Source organism: Bison bison, unplaced genomic scaffold (genome assembly GCF_000754665.1).
Source record: "Bison bison bison isolate TAMUID 2011002044 unplaced genomic scaffold, Bison_UMD1.0 scf7180017864365, whole genome shotgun sequence".
NCBI classification, from domain to species: Eukaryota; Metazoa; Chordata; class Mammalia; order Artiodactyla; family Bovidae; genus Bison; species Bison bison.
This window is the reverse complement of record NW_011494937.1, coordinates 1,406,304-1,426,698: the sequence shown is the minus strand read 5'-3', so window position 1 is coordinate 1,426,698 and position 20,395 is coordinate 1,406,304. Positions and strand designations below refer to the sequence as shown.

At 48.9% G+C, this 20,395-nt stretch overlaps 2 protein-coding genes across 3 annotated transcripts in view; one reads left to right on the top strand and one right to left on the bottom strand.

Moving 5' to 3' along the window:
- The window catches only part of LOC104999895 (chromosome unknown open reading frame, human C19orf57), a gene marked incomplete at its 3' end in the record, with an annotated part of 20,327 nt that extends 11,984 nt beyond the window's left edge, over window positions 1–8,343 (bottom strand). The window contains exons 1-4 of the mRNA XM_010855522.1: window positions 8,287–8,343; window positions 7,952–8,015; window positions 7,372–7,423; window positions 2,011–2,191 (exon numbers count right to left, since the gene is read on the bottom strand). Of these exons, the coding sequence (XP_010853824.1) occupies window positions 2,011–2,191; window positions 7,372–7,402 (212 nt within the window). The remainder of the gene's footprint in view (window positions 1–2,010; window positions 2,192–7,371; window positions 7,424–7,951; window positions 8,016–8,286) is intronic.
- A 125-nt stretch (window positions 8,344–8,468) lies between these two features.
- CC2D1A (coiled-coil and C2 domain containing 1A) overlaps window positions 8,469–20,395 on the top strand; it is an 18,439-nt gene continuing 6,512 nt past the window's right edge. For both annotated transcript variants that reach the window (XM_010855442.1, XM_010855441.1), the window contains exons 1-12: window positions 8,469–8,757; window positions 10,123–10,258; window positions 11,762–11,877; window positions 11,970–12,035; window positions 12,279–12,413; window positions 12,510–12,744; window positions 17,376–17,500; window positions 17,950–18,022; window positions 18,205–18,276; window positions 18,369–18,499; window positions 18,580–18,652; window positions 19,931–20,064. In XM_010855442.1, coding sequence (XP_010853744.1) covers window positions 8,698–8,757; window positions 10,123–10,258; window positions 11,762–11,877; window positions 11,970–12,035; window positions 12,279–12,413; window positions 12,510–12,744; window positions 17,376–17,500; window positions 17,950–18,022; window positions 18,205–18,276; window positions 18,369–18,499; window positions 18,580–18,652; window positions 19,931–20,064 — 1,356 coding nt within the window. In that variant the 5' untranslated portion in view covers window positions 8,469–8,697. The remainder of the gene's footprint in view (window positions 8,758–10,122; window positions 10,259–11,761; window positions 11,878–11,969; window positions 12,036–12,278; window positions 12,414–12,509; window positions 12,745–17,375; window positions 17,501–17,949; window positions 18,023–18,204; window positions 18,277–18,368; window positions 18,500–18,579; window positions 18,653–19,930; window positions 20,065–20,395) is intronic.

The following is a 20,395-nucleotide window of genomic DNA, read 5'->3' as shown; positions in this document are numbered from 1 at the left end:
AAAAACAATAAAAAAAAAAATCTGAAGTAAACAATGGACTGTGGGTGATTAACATGTGTCAGTGTAGGTTCAGTTCAGTCATTCAGTCGTGTCTGACTCTTTGCGACCCCGTGGACTGCAACACGCCAGGCTTCCCTGTCCACATGCTATAAGCCACATTACTGTGGCTTCATCCTTGGTAAAAAAAATGTACCATTCTGGTGAGTGATGGCGGTCACGAGGGATGTGGGAGGGCAGAGGGTATATCAGAAATCACTGTATCTTCCTCTCAATTTTATTGTAAACCTAAAACTGCTCTAAAAAAATAAAGTCTTTTTTAAAAACTGGTGAGACTTACGGTTATATCCAAACAAATGTGGATATATATATTGTAAAAAAAAAAAAAAATCAGAATCTGGAACTGAAACTTCATGATTTCAACTTTAGAAGTAGAGCAGGATAAAGCACGAAGCTACGCTAATGGGCTTGGATCGTGCCAAGGGAGGTTATGGAGACAGAATAAGTCTAGATACTGAGAGCAACCGTCTGCTCAAAATTTTTTAATTGGGATGGGTTGTTTGGGCGGCTTCTGGGGTACTGGCAAGGTTTCATTTCTCAACATAAATGTGCTAGGCTGATTGATTCATGTTGCTTTTTTTCTGCTACATTTCCGCACAGGCGGTATTTCTTAATAAAACATTAAAAAAACAGAAACAAAGGGATTGGAACCCACTTCTGCGGGTTCTGATTATTCTTTTGGACTCAGACAGCAGGGTGGGCAGCAGCCATGACCCCATCAGACCTGATGGCCTCTCTAGGGTGAGGGACATGGTGACACCATCGTGTGTGTCTGGGAGAGTGGCTTAGCTGTGACATGTGGCCCCTCTCTTCCTATCACACATGCAGCTTTAGCCCTAAGACTGCCAAGTCCTGAAATCAGACATGCACCCCAGAAAATGGTCCTGTCAGCCTGACCGCATGCCTTACTTTTTCATGCAGAAAATGTGCTATACCAATCCACAGTGCTTTCTCTGAAGACTTCGGAAAGCAGGAACTTTCCTTCTCCCAACTCCTAATAACCCTTTCTACTTTGCTGCAGTTACATATGGCTTACCCCCATGGAGACTAAATGGTTCGCCAGAGATTTCCTTTCTTCCCACCGTGTTTAATTACATATTTCTTGAAAATATATGGGAACTGGGAAGCCATAGTAGTGAAGGCACAGGAACCAGACGAAGCCAGAACCACAGCCCACCCTGTATGAGCTTAGTGGCCCTGGGTAAGTCATTTGATTGCTTGAACCCTCAGAGTCTTCATCAGTCAAATGGGGTTAAAAACCTGTGTCACAGTGCCATGAGGATTAAATAAATGGATGTGTGTAAAGTATTTATTATTAGCACACTTCCTGGAACATAAAGATGCTTAATCCTCTCCTATAGGTTATTATTTCACAGACCCACAACTCCTTCAGTCCCATTAAGAAGGAATATGGGAGGACTTCCCTGGTGGCACACTGGATAAGAATTTGCCTGCCAATGCAGGGGACACAGGTTCAACCTTTGGTCCAGGAAGATTTCACCTGCCATGGGGCAACTAAGCTTGTGCACCACGACTACTGAGCCTGTGTGCTACAACTACTTATGCCCACATGCCTAGAGCCTGTGCTCCACAACAAAAGGCGCTGCAATGAAAAGCCTATGTACTGCAACGAAGTGTAGCTTCCGCTGTCTCCAACTGGAGAAAGCCCATACGCAGCAACAAAGACTCAATTCAGCCAAAAATAAATAAGTAAACAAGAAATAAATAAAATTTAATTTAAAAATATATATATATATACTTTTCTCACTAGAGAGGAGTCTCTAAAGCAAAACTTCAAGAACCTCAATCCAAGGGCCCTGACCCCTGTCGGGGAGGCATAGCACTGGCTGGGTCATCTTGGCTTGTTCCCCGTCCTTTGCATCCTGTCCACTAGGTCACTGTGCTGTGCCCACCATCAGCGGAGAGGCTTGCTGGATGTTCTGAGCCACCTACCTGGAGGCTGCCTGTCCTGGTTCCTCCCTACTCTGCTCTGCAGAAGGAGTGAGTCCTGATCCACCTTCTGATTCTTCAGGGTGACGCCAAGAGTCTAACAGGGAACTCTGGCTGGTGGCCCCATCAGAGTCTTCTATCCTTGGGTTCTTTGGAAGTTTCGGAAGATGGAGTCCTTCCCTTCCTGGTTTGGAGACAAAAGAAGATTAAGGAGGCTTCCCTTCATGGCGGTCCAGTGGTTAAGAATCTGCCTGCTAATGAGGGGGGACACAGGTTCAATCCCTGCTTTGGGAAGATCCTACGTGTCACGTGGCCACTACTGACACAGTTAGGATAAATTACAGGAAAGTCAGTGTTGTCTAGTGGAACCCAACAAGAGAAGCCACCACAATGACAAGCCTGTGCCCCGCGATGAAGAGCAGACACTGCTCGCTGCAACTAGACCAAAGCCCTCACTCAGCAGTGAAGCCCCAGCACAGTCAAAAATAAACAAATGAAAAGAAAAAAAAAAAAAGAATTGAAGGGGTGGGGGACAGTGGGAGCACACACTGCCATGACCAACAACCAAACACATCTGGGTCGCTGATGCAACATGAGCAGGCTTGTGCAAAGGGCAGGAAATTCCTGCTCTGATGCTTGCTTGGAGAGTGAGAGATGGGATGGACTGTCATCCAGGTGGGACCCACGAACTTATGGGGCCATGGGATTCAAAGGCTTTTAACTTGTGGTCTAGTCATGACAGATGCTGAATCCTGAGGTGACCTGGCCTGGCTCAGAATCACAAGACAACCTGTCCAGCTGACTGTTTCTCTGGGGAAGTGGTGAGAGGTGTGTGCTGGTTGCCTTGGATCTCAGCTCAAATTGTCCCTACAGAGGGGCCATTTTTTTTTTTTTTTTTGGTGAGAGGGCATGTGGGATCTTAGTTCCCCAACCAGGGCTCAAACCTGTGCCCCCTGTGGAAACACAAGAGTCTTAACTACTGGACCACCAGAGACATCCCTGGAGGAGCCATTCTTACCCTTTCTATAGAGCAACTCCTCTAGAACCCATGCTCTGTCATATTCACTTTACATCTTTTCTGCAAGCGTCCGATGTACTAGGTCATTTACTGTCTCCTCCACTACAACATGTCCATGCAAAGAGGGGCCTCATTTATTAGTGGCTAGATGAGCACCTAATAAACTGTTGGTGCTCAATAAATGGGGCTTCCCTGACAGATCAGTTGGTAAAGAATCCGCCTGCAATACAGGAGACCCTGGTTTCATTCCTGGGTCGAGAACCGCTCAATAAATACTTGGAAGATGACTGAGTAAACGCATGAGAAAATCCAGATCACCTCCCAGAAAATGCGGATGACATTAAATTTTATGTACCACTCTGGTTTTCCATGACACTTGCAGAATATCCAACCTGGGAAAACTGGGACCCAGAGTCATCGAGCGGTAAGGAGCTGACTTCTCAGCTCGGTTGCCTCTTGGTCCCTGCTACATTCCTAAAAATACCTTTCCCATCACTGAAAGCAATTCAGAGCCTAAAGGTGCTTATTAACTTCTATTTGTTTAATGAAGGGAATTCCCTTATACAGAAATTGCCAGTAGTGGCTGACTTGGCAGAATGCTCCAAAATCTGGCCCCAAATGAACCATTTATTCAATGAACAAATAATAAGGGTTGACTCTAGTTCAGTTCCATGCCAGACACTGTCCTGAGGAGTCAGGTATGTTATGATAAAACTTCGAGGTAGAGTCTTCATGTTATGCCCATGTTACGGATGAGCAAGCTGAGGCCTGGAGAGATCAAAGACTCTGAAATGGGATTCACGCAGTCCAGCTCCAGAGCCTTCACACTTAAGTGTACCCAAACACTTACTGAACACTTACTATATACTGCATCTCCTCTGACCAGGCAGTGAGAACAAAAAGATAAACCAAACTCAGGTCTGATTTTTCTGGAGGTTGTCACAAAGACCTTTCCAAACTCAGCTCCTTATATTGTTGTTCAGTTGTGTCCGACTCTTTGTGACCCCCATGGCCTGGAGCATGCCAGGTTTCCTTGTCCTTCACCATCTCCTGGAGCTTGCTCAAACCCATGTCCATTGAGTCAGTCACGCCATCCAACCATCTCGTCCTCTGTTGTCCCCTTATCCTCCTTATATATCTTGAAGTAAACCCACTGAGAGTTTCCCAGGTAGCTCAGTGGTAAAGAATCCGCCTGCCAATGCAGGAGACCCTGGTTTGATCTCTGGGTCAGGAAGATCCCCTAGAGAAGGAAATGGCAACCCACTCAAGTACTTCTTGCCTGGGAAATCTCACGGACAGAAGCGCCTGGAGGGCTATAGTCCATGAGGTTGCAGAGTCAGACACAAGTAAAACAACAAATCCATTGAATGAGCTCCTTTCCTCCAACACTGAATGCTAGGGGCCTCCTCAGCGTCCATTTGGCTTTTTGGGTTCCACTAGACCACAGTGACTTTCCTGTAATTTCTCCTAATTCTGTCCGTTACAGTTCACACAGGCCAATTTAGAACTCTACCCCACTGCTGTGTATTTGATTAGCTCCCTTGGTCAGAAGCATTTTTCCTTTACCCTTGACTAGACTTTGAAGGTATCAACTGCAGGATCTAAATCTCATCTTGATCTCATCTTCACCGTGCTTCCCACTCCTGCCCACCTTATGGACCCACCCTGGCCCTGCACCCAGAGCAAAGCTCCAATGAATGCTTCTTATACAAACACATTTCCATTTTGTGGTCTGCCAGGAAATGCAAAAATATAGCCGCTTCATTTGTTTAGTTTCTTAAGAAGTCCAAACACTAGCTTGCTTTGCTCATCCAATGGACATTTATTAGTACCAAATAAAAAGCAAAAATACCAACAGGAGTGAAGAGGCTCCCATTTTCTTCCTGTGATCCATCCCCACAGGATTAATTTAAGAAAAAGGAAAGCAGAACCTTGTGTTCAACACTAAAGGCCAAAGACATCAGGAGGGAAAGGGTTTTTTCACCACCTGCCAGAATCGTTTTTCTTTTTCCCCACCCATCCAGGACACACAGAAAGAACTTTCCTGGGCCAGCCCAGGGTCCACTGAGCTGAGGAGTCCACTGCCAAGAGAGGCCCCAGATGACCTGCTGTGGGTGGGCCTGGCTGGCCCCAGCTTCCTCCTCCAATGTCACAGAAATTCCTGTGCCTCCAAGCAGCTTGTTACTCATCTCTGCACAAACATCTTTTTTTTTTTTTTTAATAATTCTATTTATTTATTTTTGGCTGTGCTGGGTCTTTGTCCCAGCTCAAGCTTTTTTCTAGCTGTGGTATGAAAGCTTCTCACTGCAGTGGCTTCCCTTTTTGCGAAGCACAAGCTCTAGGGCACACAGGCTTCAGTAGTTTGGGCTCCGAGGCTCTAGAGTGCAGGCTCAGTAGTTCTGGTGCAGGGGCTTACTTGCTCCATGGCATGTGGGATCTTCCCAGACCAGGGCTCGAACCCCTGTCTCTTGCACTGACAGGTGGATTCTTTACCACTGAGCCACCAGGGAAGCCCTTACACCAAACATCTTTGATCTGTTGATTTCTTTCCTGCCCTACATCCTACTCTTGAAGTTCATTAGCCACTAGGTGAAGGGATCATTCTTAAATTTTTAAGAAATTTAAATTCCTTAGCCAATGACAGCGGAATGGAGCTATACCACATAATACTGGATGTTTTCTTTCTGAACGAGGCAATTCTCTATGTGTACTGAGAGGTAAAGATGATCTTCAAAACCCAAGAAGCTGAAAATCAGAGGTTGCAGATCAGTATGTTGATGATTATATTCACCCAGTAAAAACACTGTATTTGTGTATATAAAGAAAAATCTGGAAGAAGTAGGGTACTGAGATTTATTTCCTGTTTTTTATGCTACACGATGTGGTTGATCCAGGCTTCCTTAGTGGCTCAGTGGTAAAGAATCCGAGTGCCAATGCACAAGACACGGGTTTGATCCCTGGGTCAGGAAGATACCCTGGAAAAGGACATGGCAACCCACTCCAGCATTCTTGCCTGAGAAATCCCATGGACAGAAGAGCCTGGGGGGCTACAGTCCATGGGGTCGCAAAAGAGTTGGACACAACTGAGTGACTAAACAACAACGTGGTTGACCATCATCCTATGGTTATGGGCGGCTTTAACATTAGCGGAAGGTGAGCAAAGGGTAGACTGAACTCTGAAATATTTTTACAACCTTTCTGTAAGCTCAAAATTGTTTCAAAATGAAAAAAATAATAATCTGAAAGGACAATCGTAACAGCAGCATATATTTGTGTCCCGCCATGCATCTACTTTCAGTGCTTTACAAATACTAATCCACATGTGAGCTCTAGGGCAAAGTTCTCAGCTTTGGTACTATTGACATTTGGGGTACTACTGGCATTTGGGGCCAGGTCATTCTGGGCTGGGGGGGCTGTCCTCTGCATGCTATGATTTTGAGCAGCATCTCTGCTCTCGACCCATGAAATGCCAGTACCTCTCACCCACCCAAACAAACACACCAGTTGTAAAACCCCACAGTGTCTCTAGGGACTTCCTTGGTGGTCCAGTGGTTAAGACTCCTGCTCCCAATGCAAGGGGTTCAATCTCTGGTCAGAGAACTAGATCCCACCGGCCACAACTGAAAGATTCCACATGCCACAATTAGGACTTGGCATAGCCAAATAAATGAATCAATACTTTAAAAAAAATGTCTCTAGATATTGCCAAATGTCCTCTGGAATCAAACTGCTCCCCGCAACAGGATGAGAATCACTGTTCTAAAGGACAAGGTAGGGAGGTGGGAGGGAGGTTCTAGAGGGAGGGGACATACTAATACTTATGGCTGACTCATGTTGATATGTGGCAGAAACTAACACAATATTGTAAAGCAATTATCCTCCAATTAAAGATAAATTTTAAAATATTTCAAAAAGAAAATGGTATGTGCTCTTTATTATCCCCTACTTACAGGAGGAAAGTGAGACAAAGAGTAAGTTATCTGCCATCACACAGGGAGATGAATCTAGGTTTTTTGCTCAAGCCACATACCAGCACATCAAGCTCTATTCACAGGTCATCTCTGAGAGTGGACCTGTATAGAAGCTGTACTCCTCCCTGAAGCCTGCAGGCCTCCCCTAGGCTGTGGGATCCCACTACAAGCTGGAGGAAGCTCCATAAAGCTTTCACTTTTTACTATAAGCACTTCTCCATAACTTACACTTGCACTAAGTCATCATGTGTATTAAATCATTGTTGTTGTTTTAAGGAGCTTGGTGTGGTCACCTTAGCATTTCTGCAATAAGCCCACATTCCTCCTAACAGCAGAAGCAGCAATAAAAATGTGTCAATTTGATCATCCAAATACCTGAGGTCCGAAGCTTCTTCCTCTTACTCATTTTCTCTCTCCCTAGAGAAATCTGAAAACAAGGAGCAAATCTCATCATTACAAGCAGTTCCTATCTCTGGGTTACAGGACCCAGTGGCCTTGGCTGAGGCCACCTCTCCTCCACCTAGACCTATCTGGCTGCCCCAGGGGTCAACAGAGCCCCAGTAGGGCAGAGGATGGGAATCATAGCTACCTTAGGCTATCTCGGGGTGAGAATTTAAACTTCTCCACGCTGCAGAGAGGGAACTGCCTATTTTCTGCCCAGGATCTGAGAGCACCTGGGCCGGGGTATGGCCCCTCTAGTCTCTAAGATGGGGCAGCCTATGTGAAGCTCCCTTCCTCCAGGCTGGGGTACTTGGGACCCTTCCAGGGACACCCCAGGATTTTCGAGGTGACACATGGGGCCTGCAAGGTAATCTGAGGGCTTTAGAGGGGGACCTGGGGACCTTTCAAGGGATGGGAAGGCCCTTTGGAGGATGCCTGGGGACTTGGGGGAGGCCGGAGTCACCACCACAGGTCCATTCCTTCCAGCCTAGGAGCCAGACAAGCCCAAACTGACCTGGGCCAGAGAAGGTGTTGAGGTCCCTCTGTCGTTACCAGGAACTGGGAAGGTCTACCTGGACCTGCTGGGGGATAATTCGGTTATTTCTGTAAGGTTTTGTTTTGTTTGTTTTTTTTTTTTTTTTAAACAATTAAAGGCAAAGTTGTCCCTCACGGAGGCCGGGCACCTCGAGGTCTGAGGCCCGAGTGCTGCGGACCTGGCTTCTGGTGACCAGGCCCATCCTAACCCTACCCTGGGCGCCGAAAGTGAGAACTGCCTAAACCAGGAAAGACCAGAGCTCGCAGGTGAACCGGCCACACCGTGAACCCAGAGGCCGCCACCACCCCTCACACCTGCAATCGCTCCGCCTCTTTCCCGCGCACTACGAGGCCCTGCCGCGCACGCGTTATGGCGGAACCTCACTTCTCCACTTGCGCACGCTCCGCCTCTTTCCCGCGCAACCTGCCGGCACCGCCCATCGCCGGCAACGCGCCTGCGCACTCGCGCACTGCCTGCCGGGAATTGTAGTTTCTGTGTTGTGGGCCCGGCAAGTCCAGGGGCTGAGCTCCGGTACCGCGGCGCCCGAGGGCCAAGGCGGAAGTGGGGCAGCCACCTGGGGGCCGAGGGCGTGGGGTCGGCGGTCTCCGGGCGCCGACAAGGGGCGTGGGACTCAGGAAGGGCGCGTGCGCTGCCATAGGCCCAGGGGGAGGAGGCAGGGCAGGGCCGGGCCAGGGGTCCAGTGGTCCGAGTAGCCAGCCTGGAAGATGCACAAGAAGAAGGGACCCCCGGGACCCCCGGGTCGAGGCGCCGCCACCGCCCGCCAGGTGAGTCTGTATCCCATGGCCCCGCCGAGGTATCCCATCCCACCCTTGTCACACATTCGAGGGAGGGCCCCACCCCCCGGGGGAACCGGCTCTCCACTCCCAGGTGAGCCCACGTCCCCGCCCCCTAGGTTAGGTTCGACCCCCACAGTAAGGCCTGTTGGCCCGGGCTCCCCAGCTCCTGGCGCCCCGCCCAGGGCTCAGGGCCACCTGTTGCAGTAGCAGCTCCAGTCCGGGAGGAGAAGGCCTCGAACCTGGGGTAAGAAAGACAGTTATGGCTTTCCTGGACTGAGCACTCGTGGAACCCTGGCGTCAGCTTGGCCAGGTCATACTTTTTTATCCCCATTGTACAGATGAGGACACTGAGGCCCAGAGAGGCGAAGACACCTGTCCAAGGTCATAGGGATCAACTGCTTGGCCAGAGCTAAGGGCAAATCCAGACTGCCTGCCGTGAGCCCACAGAATTGTGGTTGGGCCCCATCTCCCTCCCTCATTACCTTTTTCCTAGGCACTGGGAGAGTTTGATTTTTCTTTGATGGAAGGAGCTCAGGCCAAAACTTAGTGCCCAGGTATTAGTCTGGCTGACCTGAAGTTCCCTCCGGGCTTCTGCATATTGGATACTTGGCTTCACACCTCTAAGCCTCAGTCTTCTCATCTGTACAATGGAGACCTTAAGAGTGTATGTCACAGGATAGTTGTGAAAATTCACAACACTCTTAATTCACAACTATCTGTGATAGTTTACAGAGGGTGCTAGAACATAGCGCTCAATAAATGGTGTCATCATCATTACCATTAGATGGAGCGCGTATGATTGCTGATACTTGGCCATTTTTGACCCAAAGAAAGGGGGGTAATTTGTGTACTTCAGCCTAATATTATCACATCATGGTTGGTCATTAATAAGGATAGGATAAGAAGACAGGTATTTCACACAGCCAAGACCTTACTTCCAACTTCAGCGCTGTCTGTGCTTCCTTTTACTCTTGACACCTCCAGTCTTCCTGCACAGCTCCCTCTGCTGAAGATGCTGGAATGGAAAAACCCAGTTGTGCAGAGTGACTTTGCTTTGGGGCAGGGTGTAGGGCCTTATTTCACCACTGAACTTGGCTAGCAACACATCACGGATGTGGGCTCAGAGCAGGCAGTTGGGTCTCTCTCTACCTGCCCTTTGCCCCATGTTGATCTGTGCCAGAGGAGTGACTTGGCCCATCTTGGGACACCTGTTGTGTCTGGGGCCTGTTCCAGCTGACTGGCTTTCCCCAGGAGCCCTGGTTTCCTCCCCAGGGGATTCCAGGTCCATCATAGCTGCCTCTAGCTAGCCAGGGTGCATCCCATGGTATGACTGAACCCCCATTGTTCCCACAGCTGGGCCTGCTAGTTGACCTCTCCCCAGATGGCCTGATGATCCCCGAAGATGGAGTTAACGATGAGGAACTGGAGGCTGAGTTCTTGGCCTTGGTGGGAGGCCAGCCCCAAGCCTTGGAGAAGCTTAAAGGCAAAGGTGAGACTCTCAGTACACCCCTGAACATTTTCTGAGCTCCTGTTTGAAGCTGGGCACTGAGGTGATGAGAATATGGAGACAGAGAAGGTCCCTGTCCGCCTGGCAGCCTAATTCTGGGGAAGAGTTAAACGATCGGCTCTGGCCCCAAATGAGGATTCAAGTCCCACTTCTGCAACTAACTGGCTGTGTGACTTGCTGAGTTTCAGCAACTATATGGGGCTCAGTTTCCCTGTCTGTAAAATGGCAATAATCACCAATAATGGATGTGGCATGTCTTCCAACCCATGGTTCTGTGATCAGGGCTGGGATCAGGGGAGACCTGTGAGCTGGACTGGGATTCCAGGAGGAGGCACCTGCAATGGGGAGGGCCAGGTGAAGAGTGGGGGAGGGGGTGAATCACAGTTTGTGCACAGGCCCTGGAAGAGGTGGCAGGGGGCAGGGGACTCAAGTGGGGCTGGAGCTCGGGCACATGGAACCTTTACACTTTATAGCTAATGCAGTTGATCCTTGTTAGCTACAGAGTCCAAATTTGTAAATTCATCTATTGGTTTAAATTTATTTGTAACCTCCAAATCAGTTGCTTGTCGCGCTTTTGCAGTCATTCACAGACATGCATGGAGCTGCCAAAAGTTTGAGTCACCCGGTGTGCCTGTTCCCTGCCGAGGCGACACTCTGCCTTCTTGTCTCAGTGCACAAATAGTGTCCTTTTCTTGGTCTGTTGAATGTCACGCTTTTCTCATGTTTGTGCTTTTTGTTGATTTTGCGGATCCACACGGTCCCCAAGCGTAGTGCCAGAGTGCTGTCTCCTATTCCTTAGCATGAGGAGACTAGGATGTACCTTGTAGATAAGCTTCGTTCAGGCATCAGTTATAGTGCTGTTGGCCTCGAGTTCCGTGTTAATGAATCAACAATATATATTAAAGAAGGTGTCTTTAGGTAGAAACACACATAAAACAAGGATATATATTGCCTGTTTGACAATAGTGTTGTGCCCAGAGGCTCATGGGAACCTAATGCTGTATTTCCTTCAGGGCCAGTTGGTTCATTATTCACTAATTCCAACTTTATAGAACATGGGTGCCGTGAATAACAAGAGTTACATGAACAACAAAATGCTGACAGTGTGCTGTTCTAAGAGCTGCATTTACCTTTAGTCCCTGCAGTCTATGGTGAGGGAGAAACTGTTATTGTCCCCATCTAACAGATGGGAAGACTAAGGCCCAGGGAGGTGAAGCGACTTGCTCAAGGTCCCACAGTGAGAAAGTTGCAGATCTGGGGTTCCAACTCAGGCTTGTCGAGGAAGAGATGAGGCCAGGGAGATCGACAGGGAGTAGGATCGTGCCTGCTGGCCCAAGGACACTGGGGTGCCATGGAAGACCCAGGAGAGGGAGACATACTGACCACTGCCTGCTACCCTAATTTTCACGGCCATGGGTGAATGGGACAAGAGGCTGGGGACTCTTGAAGGATCCTGGTTCAACTGGGGCCTCCCGTTGCCTCCAGGTCCCCTGCCCATGGAAGCCATTGAGAAGATGGCCAGCTTATGCATGAGAGACCCGGATGAGGATGAAGAGGAGGGAACAGACGAGGAGGACGTGGAGGCTGATGATGACCTGCTGGTGAGCACCCGGGGCGGAGCAGGAGACTTTCCTCCCATTGGTGTCCACCCAGCAGGCCCTCACGACTGGCCCCCGGCCGTGTGTCCCTGCAGGCGGAACTGAATGAGGTCCTTGGGGAGGAGCAGAAGGCTTCAGAGTCCCACCCTTCTGTGGCCCAGGTATACCCCTGACAACACTGGTCTGTGCAGCCCAGGGTTCAAGGGCTCCCTCCTCCCCTCTCAACCACAGAACCTCGCACAGGTGGTGGGGTGCCTCTGATCCCTAGTTCTCCACCCTGGGAGATGGGTGATGATTTCTGCCCCTTTGGGGTTAGAGGGGGCAACACACCTGGTATACAGTAGGTACTCAACCCAGGAAGAGAGGGGTCACCACCCAGACTGTGCACCTGGCCCCTCCCGCAGCCAAAGGCCACAACCCCCAGCCCAGGGCTGGAGGCCACCTTGCAGGAGAGGCTGGCCCTCTACCAGACCGCGATCGAAAGCGCTAGGCAAGCCGGAGACAATGCCAAGATGCGGCGCTACGACCGGGGGCTTAAGGTGAGTGGGCAGACAAGAGGGTGACCAGGTCCTCACCACTGCCCCCTGCACCCAGCTCCAGGCTCCTCCCAAACCTATGTTCACACCTTCTCCCAGACACTTGAAAACCTGCTGGCCTCGGTCCGGAAGGGCAAAGCCATCGATGAAGGGGACATCCCGCCGCCTGTGGCTGTGGGGAAGGGTCCAGTGGCCACACCCAGCCACACACCTGCCCCCACCCAGCCAGCCCCTCTGAACCCACTGGCCCCAGATCCCCGTGTCATCGTGGAGAGTCCTCCTTCCGCTGCTCCATCCTCGTCCCTGGCCTCAGCTAAGCCCCAGCTGCCCCCAGGTAGGCCACAGGCAGGGCTGGCTGATGTGGGCTGATGAGGGGGTATTCATTTAGTGGCTGCCCCTTTGGTGGGGGGGTACAGGGCCTGCCCTGATTTTTAGATATTTGTTAACACCTTTCCCTCCCCAGATCCTACTTTCCAAGGGAAACACAGGCTCACAGGAGAGGTTTTCTGTCTGTAGTAGCTGTAAAATATATTTAACAAAACATTCGCCATTTAACTATTTTTCAACATGCAATTGAGTGATATTTGTCACTCTCACAATATTGTGCAACACCACCTCTATCAGTTTCCAAAAGTTTTTCATCTCCCCTATTCAGCATTAACTCCCCATTCTCCATTGCCCAGTCCCTAGGAACCTCTGTTCTATTTTCTGTCTCTGGATTTGCCTCTTATAGATATTTTAAAGGAATAGAATCATCCAGTGTTTGTCCTCCTGTGTCTGGCTTCCTTCACTTAGCAAAATGCTGCAGCATGTGTCAGAACACCATTCCTTTTTAGAACTGAACAGCATTATGGTTTTTTGGTTTTGTTTTGGTTTGGGTGTGCCAGGTGGCTTGCAGAATGTTAGTTTCCTGACCAGAGACTGAACCCAGGTCCCGGCAGTGAAAGTGCAAAGTCCTAACCACTGGACCACCAGGGAATTCCCCATAGAGTTTTTTCTTTTTTTAAGATTTGTTTATTTTTATTCATTTATGGCTGTGTTGGGTCTTCATTGCTGCTTGCGGGCTTTCTCTAGTTGCGTCGAGGGCTACTCTTCATTGTGGTGCACAGACTTCTTATTGTGGTGGCTTCTTTTGTTGCAGAGGATGGGCTCTGAGTGCACAGGCTCAGTAGTTGCGCCTCGAGGACTCTAAAACACAGGCTCCATATTTGTGGCTCACAGGCGTAGTTGCTTCATGGCATGTGGGATCTTCCCGAGACCAGGGATCGACCCCATGTCTCCTGCACTGGCAGGCAGATTCTTGACCACCGGACGACCAGGGAAGGCCCCCACCCATAGAGTGTTAAGTGAGTAGTTCCCAAGCCATCAGCTTGTCCATCGTTCCTAAAACTCACTTGCTGGAGAACACACCTCCCAAGAAGTTTTCTTTCCCCTAACCTCCCCTTCCCCCGCCTTAAGAAAAGAAAATGGGGCAAACCAAAGGAGATACTCCAAATGCTGCCCTGAGGTTCAGAAAGTGAACCCCTAGTCTCTGAGTGCTTCAGCCAAGCTGGTTTCTAAGCTTTTGTTTTTAATAAAGCTCAAGGATGACTATTGGAAGTCGTAACCTGAGATTCTCAGCTGAAATCACCAACAGTTTTTCATAATGGGGTTTTTTGTATATAGCTGTGCAGGGACCCTGAGAATCATGTGACATCTGTAAGACTCTGTCTCTTCTCATCTATTTGATGATGTGAAGCAGGTTTCTTTGCACATGAAAGACAAAAAAGGAAAGTAGGAAAAGAATGAACAAGGAAACAGGAGCTACATGCTAGTGGGTGGACCCGGCCCCCACCTTGTCAACAAGAGCTGCCTCGCCAGTACAGTTTTACTCTTACTATATCAAAATTATTTATCAAAAAAGCTCAATATAGTTAAGCTTTGCTCAGTTTTGTGCAAAAAATAATTCCAACAGTAATTCTGCCCCAAAATAAAAAAATTTTAACACTAAGAGGGACTTTCAGTGGCAGGAGATAAAGCCAATGAAATGTCAGGGTGTTACAGGACTTCCCTGGTGGTCCAGTGGTTAAGACTTTGCCTTCCAATGCAGGGGGTGCAGGTTCAATCTCAGCTTGGGGATCTAAGATCCCACATACCTCGGGACCAAAAAAGTAGAACGTAAAACAGAAGCAATATTGTAACAAGTTCAATAAAGACTTTAAAAATGGTCCACATTAAGAAATGTCAAGATATTGGGCTGCTGCTGCTGCTGCTAAGTCGCTTCAGTCGTGTCCGACTCTGTGCCACCCCATAGACGGCAGCTCACCAGGCTTCTCCGTCCCTGGGATTCTCCAGGCAAGAACACTGGAGTGGGTTGCCATTTCCTTCTCCAATGCATAAAAGTGAAAAGTGAAAGTGAAGTCGCTCAGTCGTGTCCGACTCTTAGCGACCCCATGGACTGCAGCCCACCAGGCTCCTCCGTCCATGGGATTTTCCAGGCAAGAGTACTGGAGTGGGGTGCCATTGCCTTCTCCGATATTGGGCAGGGGGAGATAAATTAGGAGTTTGGGATTAACAGATACACCTTATTATATTTTAAATAGTTCCAAAAAAACCAAGTATCTACTGTATAGCCCAGGGAACTTATGCTATAGAGTAGATATATACATTATATATATAGTTCCAAAAAAACCAAGGATCTACTGTATAGCCCAGGGAACTTATGCTATACAGTGGATTTATATATTTTACATATATATAACGGAAAAGAACCTGAGAAAGAACACTTAGTTATATATTGAGAAAGAACACTTATTTATATATATACATAAATGAATCAGGTTTCTATACACCTGAAATTAACACATTGTAAATTAATTATACCTCAATTAAAAAAAAAAAGTCAAGTTGTTTTGCTTCAAGTTGGACACCTTCTCAGGCAAGTCCACCAAAACAAAGCAGTGAGTCCAGTTATCAGTCTGAAAAAGTACAACAGGTACTTTGTACTGTTTTCCAGGTGTTTCTAGGATGTATATCTGGGTGGTGGATGGTGTATCTATTGTATTTTATTTTTAATACCAACAATTGTACTTATTGATTTCAATTTAAGAACACTTCTCCTAAGAACATATTAGGTATATTATTTGAATCTGTATCTAATATAGTGTTTTAAAAGCCATTTAATCCTGTTTCCCAACTTTGCTGATACACCGCAGAAAGGTACATTTAAATGTACAGTAAGGTGTTAAAGACTCTCGAGTACCCAAATGCATCATGTTACGATACAATTCTGCCGGAAACGTTTATGTAAATAAGGGAAGATCTGAAGTTCCCAATTGCTCGCTGTGAACCCTGGCGTATATTTAAAAAGTAGGACTTCATGGTCCTGTGGTTGGAAATCCGTTGGCCAATGCAGAGGACACGTGTTCAATCCCTGGTCGATCCCAGAAGCTTCCACGTGTCCAGTTTCTGTTGACAGATAAAGCACACCTGGATTTCTTCAGCTTTGCTTTATTGCAATTCACAGATTACTGTGATTTTTTTGTTTTGTTTTTTACAAATCAGTTTGTGATAACTGTACTCTGAGCAAGTCTGTTGGCACCATTTTTCCAACAGCATTTGCTCACTTTGTGTCTGTCTGTCACATTTTGGCAATTCTCGAAGGATTCCAAGGGTTTTCATTATTGCTATACTTGTTATGGGGATCTGTGATCCGTGATTTTCGGTTTTACTGCTACAGTTTGCTGAAGGCTCAGGTGGTAGTTAGCGTTTTTTAACAATACATTTTTTTAAATCTAATGAGTTGTTTATCTTTGGCTGCCTTCGCTGCTACACGCGGGCTTTCCCTAGTTGCGGTGAGCAGGCTTCTCATTTCGGTGAGCAGGTTTCTCGTCGCAGTGGCGACTCTTGTTGCAGAGCACGGGCTGTAGGGTGTTCAGGCTCCGTAGTTGCAGTGTGTGGGCTTAGTTACCCTGTGGAACAATGACATTTTCTTATGTTAAAGTATGTACATTGTTTTAGTCATAATGGTATTGCATGCTTCACAGACTACAGTATAGTATAGTAACTTTTGTATGTACCGGGACACCAAAAAACTGAGTGACTCACTTCATTACAATGTTTGCTTTATTGAGGTGATCTGGAACCAGACCTACACTGTCTAATTTATGCCTGTAAATGGATAAACAAATGTGGTCCATCCATATAATGGAATATTATTCACCCTGAAAAGGGAAGGAAATTCTGACACATGCTACAGCACGGATGAACCTTGAAGACATTATGCTGCGTGAAATAAGCCAGTCACAAAAGGAGAAATACTGTATGATTTCACTTATAGGGGGTCCCTAGGGGAGGCAGATTCCCAGAGACAAAAAGTAGACCAGTGGGTGCCAGGGGCTGGGGGAGGGGGATGGGGAGTTACTGTTTAATGAGGACAGAGTTTCAGTTGGTAAAGATGGAAAGAGTGCTGGAGTTAGATGGTGGTGATGGTTGTACAACAATGTGAATGTTCTTAATGCCGTTGAACTGTATTCTTAAAAAGGGTTAAGATGGTAAATTTTATCTTGTGTGTATTTTACCACAATCTGAAAAAATAAAAGGGAAATATTGGTGAGTTTCAGATCACCATGGTAGTTAGGATACATTTGATTTAAAAGAGTAGTGTGATGATTTTCTTTATCAAATGTCAGTGTTTGAAGACACTAGGGACAACAGCCATTGCCACTGTCTCAACTCAAAATGAAGTTTTAGATGTCGACTTAAAAATGTGTTAGAGTACAGAAAGTTTTCCAGAATTCTCTTGGGGGCAAAATAGCATTGGCTGTAGAGACTGACAGTCATAGGGTTGAGTCCTCACTATGCCTTCAGGCTGTGTGGTTTGGGGAAACAGCATCCCCTCTTTGAGCCTCAGTTCTCAAATCTCTAAGGTGGGCCTTTGTTGTGAGAATTAAGTAGAAATAGTTTGTGCACCATTCCCTCTCGCAGGTCCTTGCAGCCCTGGCCCCCTGGCTCAGTTGCAGAGCCGCCAGCGTGAGTACAAGCTGGCTGCCCTCCACGCCAAGCAGCAGGGAGATACCGCCGCTGCTGCCAAGCACTTTCGTGTGGCCAAGGTGCGTCCAGAGGGGTCAAGGTTGGAGGTAGAGGACAGGATGCTTCTAACATTGTGTGATAGCAAAGAACAGGGGCTCTGGAGTTAAGACAGACCCAGATTTGAATCCTGGTCACTCCGTGACTATAGTTTCCTGCACCTCCTGAAGCCTCAGTTTACCCTCTCTGTGAAATGGGCATAAATGTTTGGAGGAGGCTTGAGCAAAATACTGCAAAGGGACTTCCATGGTGGTCCAGAGACTGACCACCAGGTCAGTCTGCACTTCCACTGCAAGGGGAGCAGGTTCAATCCCTGGTCACAGAACAGCCAAAAATAAAAATTTTAAAAAGATGCTTGCTGCAAAGGAAGGGACAGAGTGGGGAGTCATCTGCCATGTGGCAGGTCGTGGAGGCTCCCCATGGGGTCCTAGCCTCCAGCTGCAGCCTCCTCCCCTGATCTTCCTTCTCCCAGAGCTTTGATGCTGTCTTGGAGGCCCTGAGTCGGGGGGAGCCTGTGGACCTGTCGCGCCTGCCCCCTCCACCTGGTGAGGACCCCACCCTGCCCATCCTCCAGGACTGCTGGAGGTCTCCAGGACGTTCTTGCTGATACTGCCACCCCTTTGGTCAGGGGGACCCCAGGGACCCCAGCCTCAGGCCAGACTAGCCTGGTCGGGGGAAGGGCAGCCGCAAGTAAGCCCCACACTGGACTGGACCTCTCTACCCATAGACCAGCTGCCCCAGGGCCCCCCCTCCCCCCCTGTGCAGCCTCCAACTCCTGCTGTGGCGCCCTCCACACCAGGTAGGCTCCTGGGACCCTGTGGGGTGGGCCGGCCAGAGCAAGACAATCTCCCCTCACCAAGACCCTTAACTCTACCGTCTGGTCTGGCCCAGAGGCTCCTCCACCCCCAAAGACTCTCCTGGAGGCACTAGAGCAGCGGATGGAGCGGTACCACGTGGCTGCGGCTCAAGCCAAGACCAAGGGGGACCAGCGGAAGGCTCGCATGCATGAGCGCATCGTCAAGGTGCGTGGAGACCCAAGTAGGCGGGTCGGCCACCCCTAGAGACCTTGCCCAGGAAGCCCTGACACCTGTGTTCCCTGCAGCAATACCAAGATGCCATTCGAGCCCACAAGGCTGGCCGAGTGGTGGACGTGGCGGAGCTGCCTGTGCCTCCAGGTAGGCCCTGCCCCCAGCCCCACTCCACCAGTGGGCTCCACTCAGAGGCTCCACCTCTGAGCCTTCACAGGTGCTGTTCCCTCCAGCTCTCCAGTCCCAGGGAGCTGATGGCTGCACCTTCAGAAATTCTGTAAGCTTGTTAGACAATGGGTACCCTAAAATCATTTACCACGGGAATGTTTACACCACAGAAATTGGCAAACACTAAAAATTAGGAGGTTTTTATCTGAAGATTCTGTTCACCATCCCACCACTGTCTGGTCATTTATTTATTTTAAAACATTATATGTTTATTTTTGAGTGTGCTGGGTCTTTATTGCTGCATAGGCTTTTCTCTAGTTGCAGCAAGCAGGGGCTACCCTCTAGTTGTGGTACACAGGCCTCATTGCGGTCGCTTCTCCTGTTGCAGAGCACAGACTCTAAGGCACGTGGGCTTTAGTAGTGCGGCTTGAACTCTAGAACCCAGGCTCAGACGCTGTGGCTCTGGGGCTGAGTTTCTTCGCAGCATGGCATCTTCCTGGATCAGGGATCAAACCCATGTCTTTTGCTTTGGCAGACGGATTCTTTACCACTGAGTCACCAGGGAAGCCCCTGGTCATTTCTTCTTTGACTCACTCCTTCCTAGTCATCAGCTCTCAGTTTTACAGAGATCTTCCCAGCCTCCCATCACCCCTGCCAATGGGTTGGAGGTGTCTTCTGGGATCTCAGAGTCGCCTGTCTGTCCACCACGAGAGCAATTACAGTTCTGCACGTTGGTCCCCCGGGAGTCCCTCCAGGCCCAGGGCCACCTCTTATGCCCAGCACGCCACCTCACATGGTGCTTGCTTGATGGAGTCTGGCCAAGACCCAGCCAGGGTCAGGCAAGAGGAGCCAAGAGCAAAGAGGGAGGTTAGAATGGTCTGACATCTCCACCAAACCAGCGGCAGCTCCTTCCTTGCATTCAAAATAGATTCAGGGACTTCCCTGGCAGTCCAGTGGTTAAGGCTCTGTGCTTCCACTACAGGGGGCGTGGGTTTGATCCCTGGTTGGGGAAGTAAGATCCCACATGCCTTGCGGTGCAGCCCACCCTGCCCTTCTACCAAAAAAAGAAAGAACCAAGAAAACGCAAAGTATTGTGTTGGCCAAAAAGTTTGTTCAGGGTTTAAAAATCAGAACAGACTTTTTGGCCAACCCACATAGATTCAAAGGCCTGAAGCTCCTTAGCAGGGGAAGACGCTGTGTCTCAACCATTATAGTGTGGGCCTCACCCTCCTGACTGGGTCCCAACTGGCCACCTAGGCTTCCCCCCGATCCAGGGCCTGGAGGCCACCGAGCCCACCCAGCAGAGCCTGGTGGGGGTCCTGGAGACCGCCATGAAGCTGGCCAATCAGGATGAAGGCCCTGAGGACGAAGAGGACGAGGAGCCTAAAAAGGTGTGAAGGGCCAGGGCCTTGGGGTGAGGCAGGGGAGTGGCAGGGCAGCAAAGCAAAGCCCCAGTAGTCCTGGCCGTGAGCCAGGAAAAACCGGCTGCACATCCGGGCCTGCTACTTCCTGGCCATGAGGCCATGGGCAAGTCATCTTGCCCTCTGAACTTCGGGCTCCTCTGTACAGTGAGCACAGTACTAGTCCCTACCTCCAGGGGCTGTTGCCAAGGGTTAGTGTGAACAAGATCACATGTTGTGTTCAGTGCTGAGGAAATAGAAACTGAGATGGTCAGTGTTGTCGCTGTCAGGCCTCGACCCTGTGGGCAGCAGACTCATCACA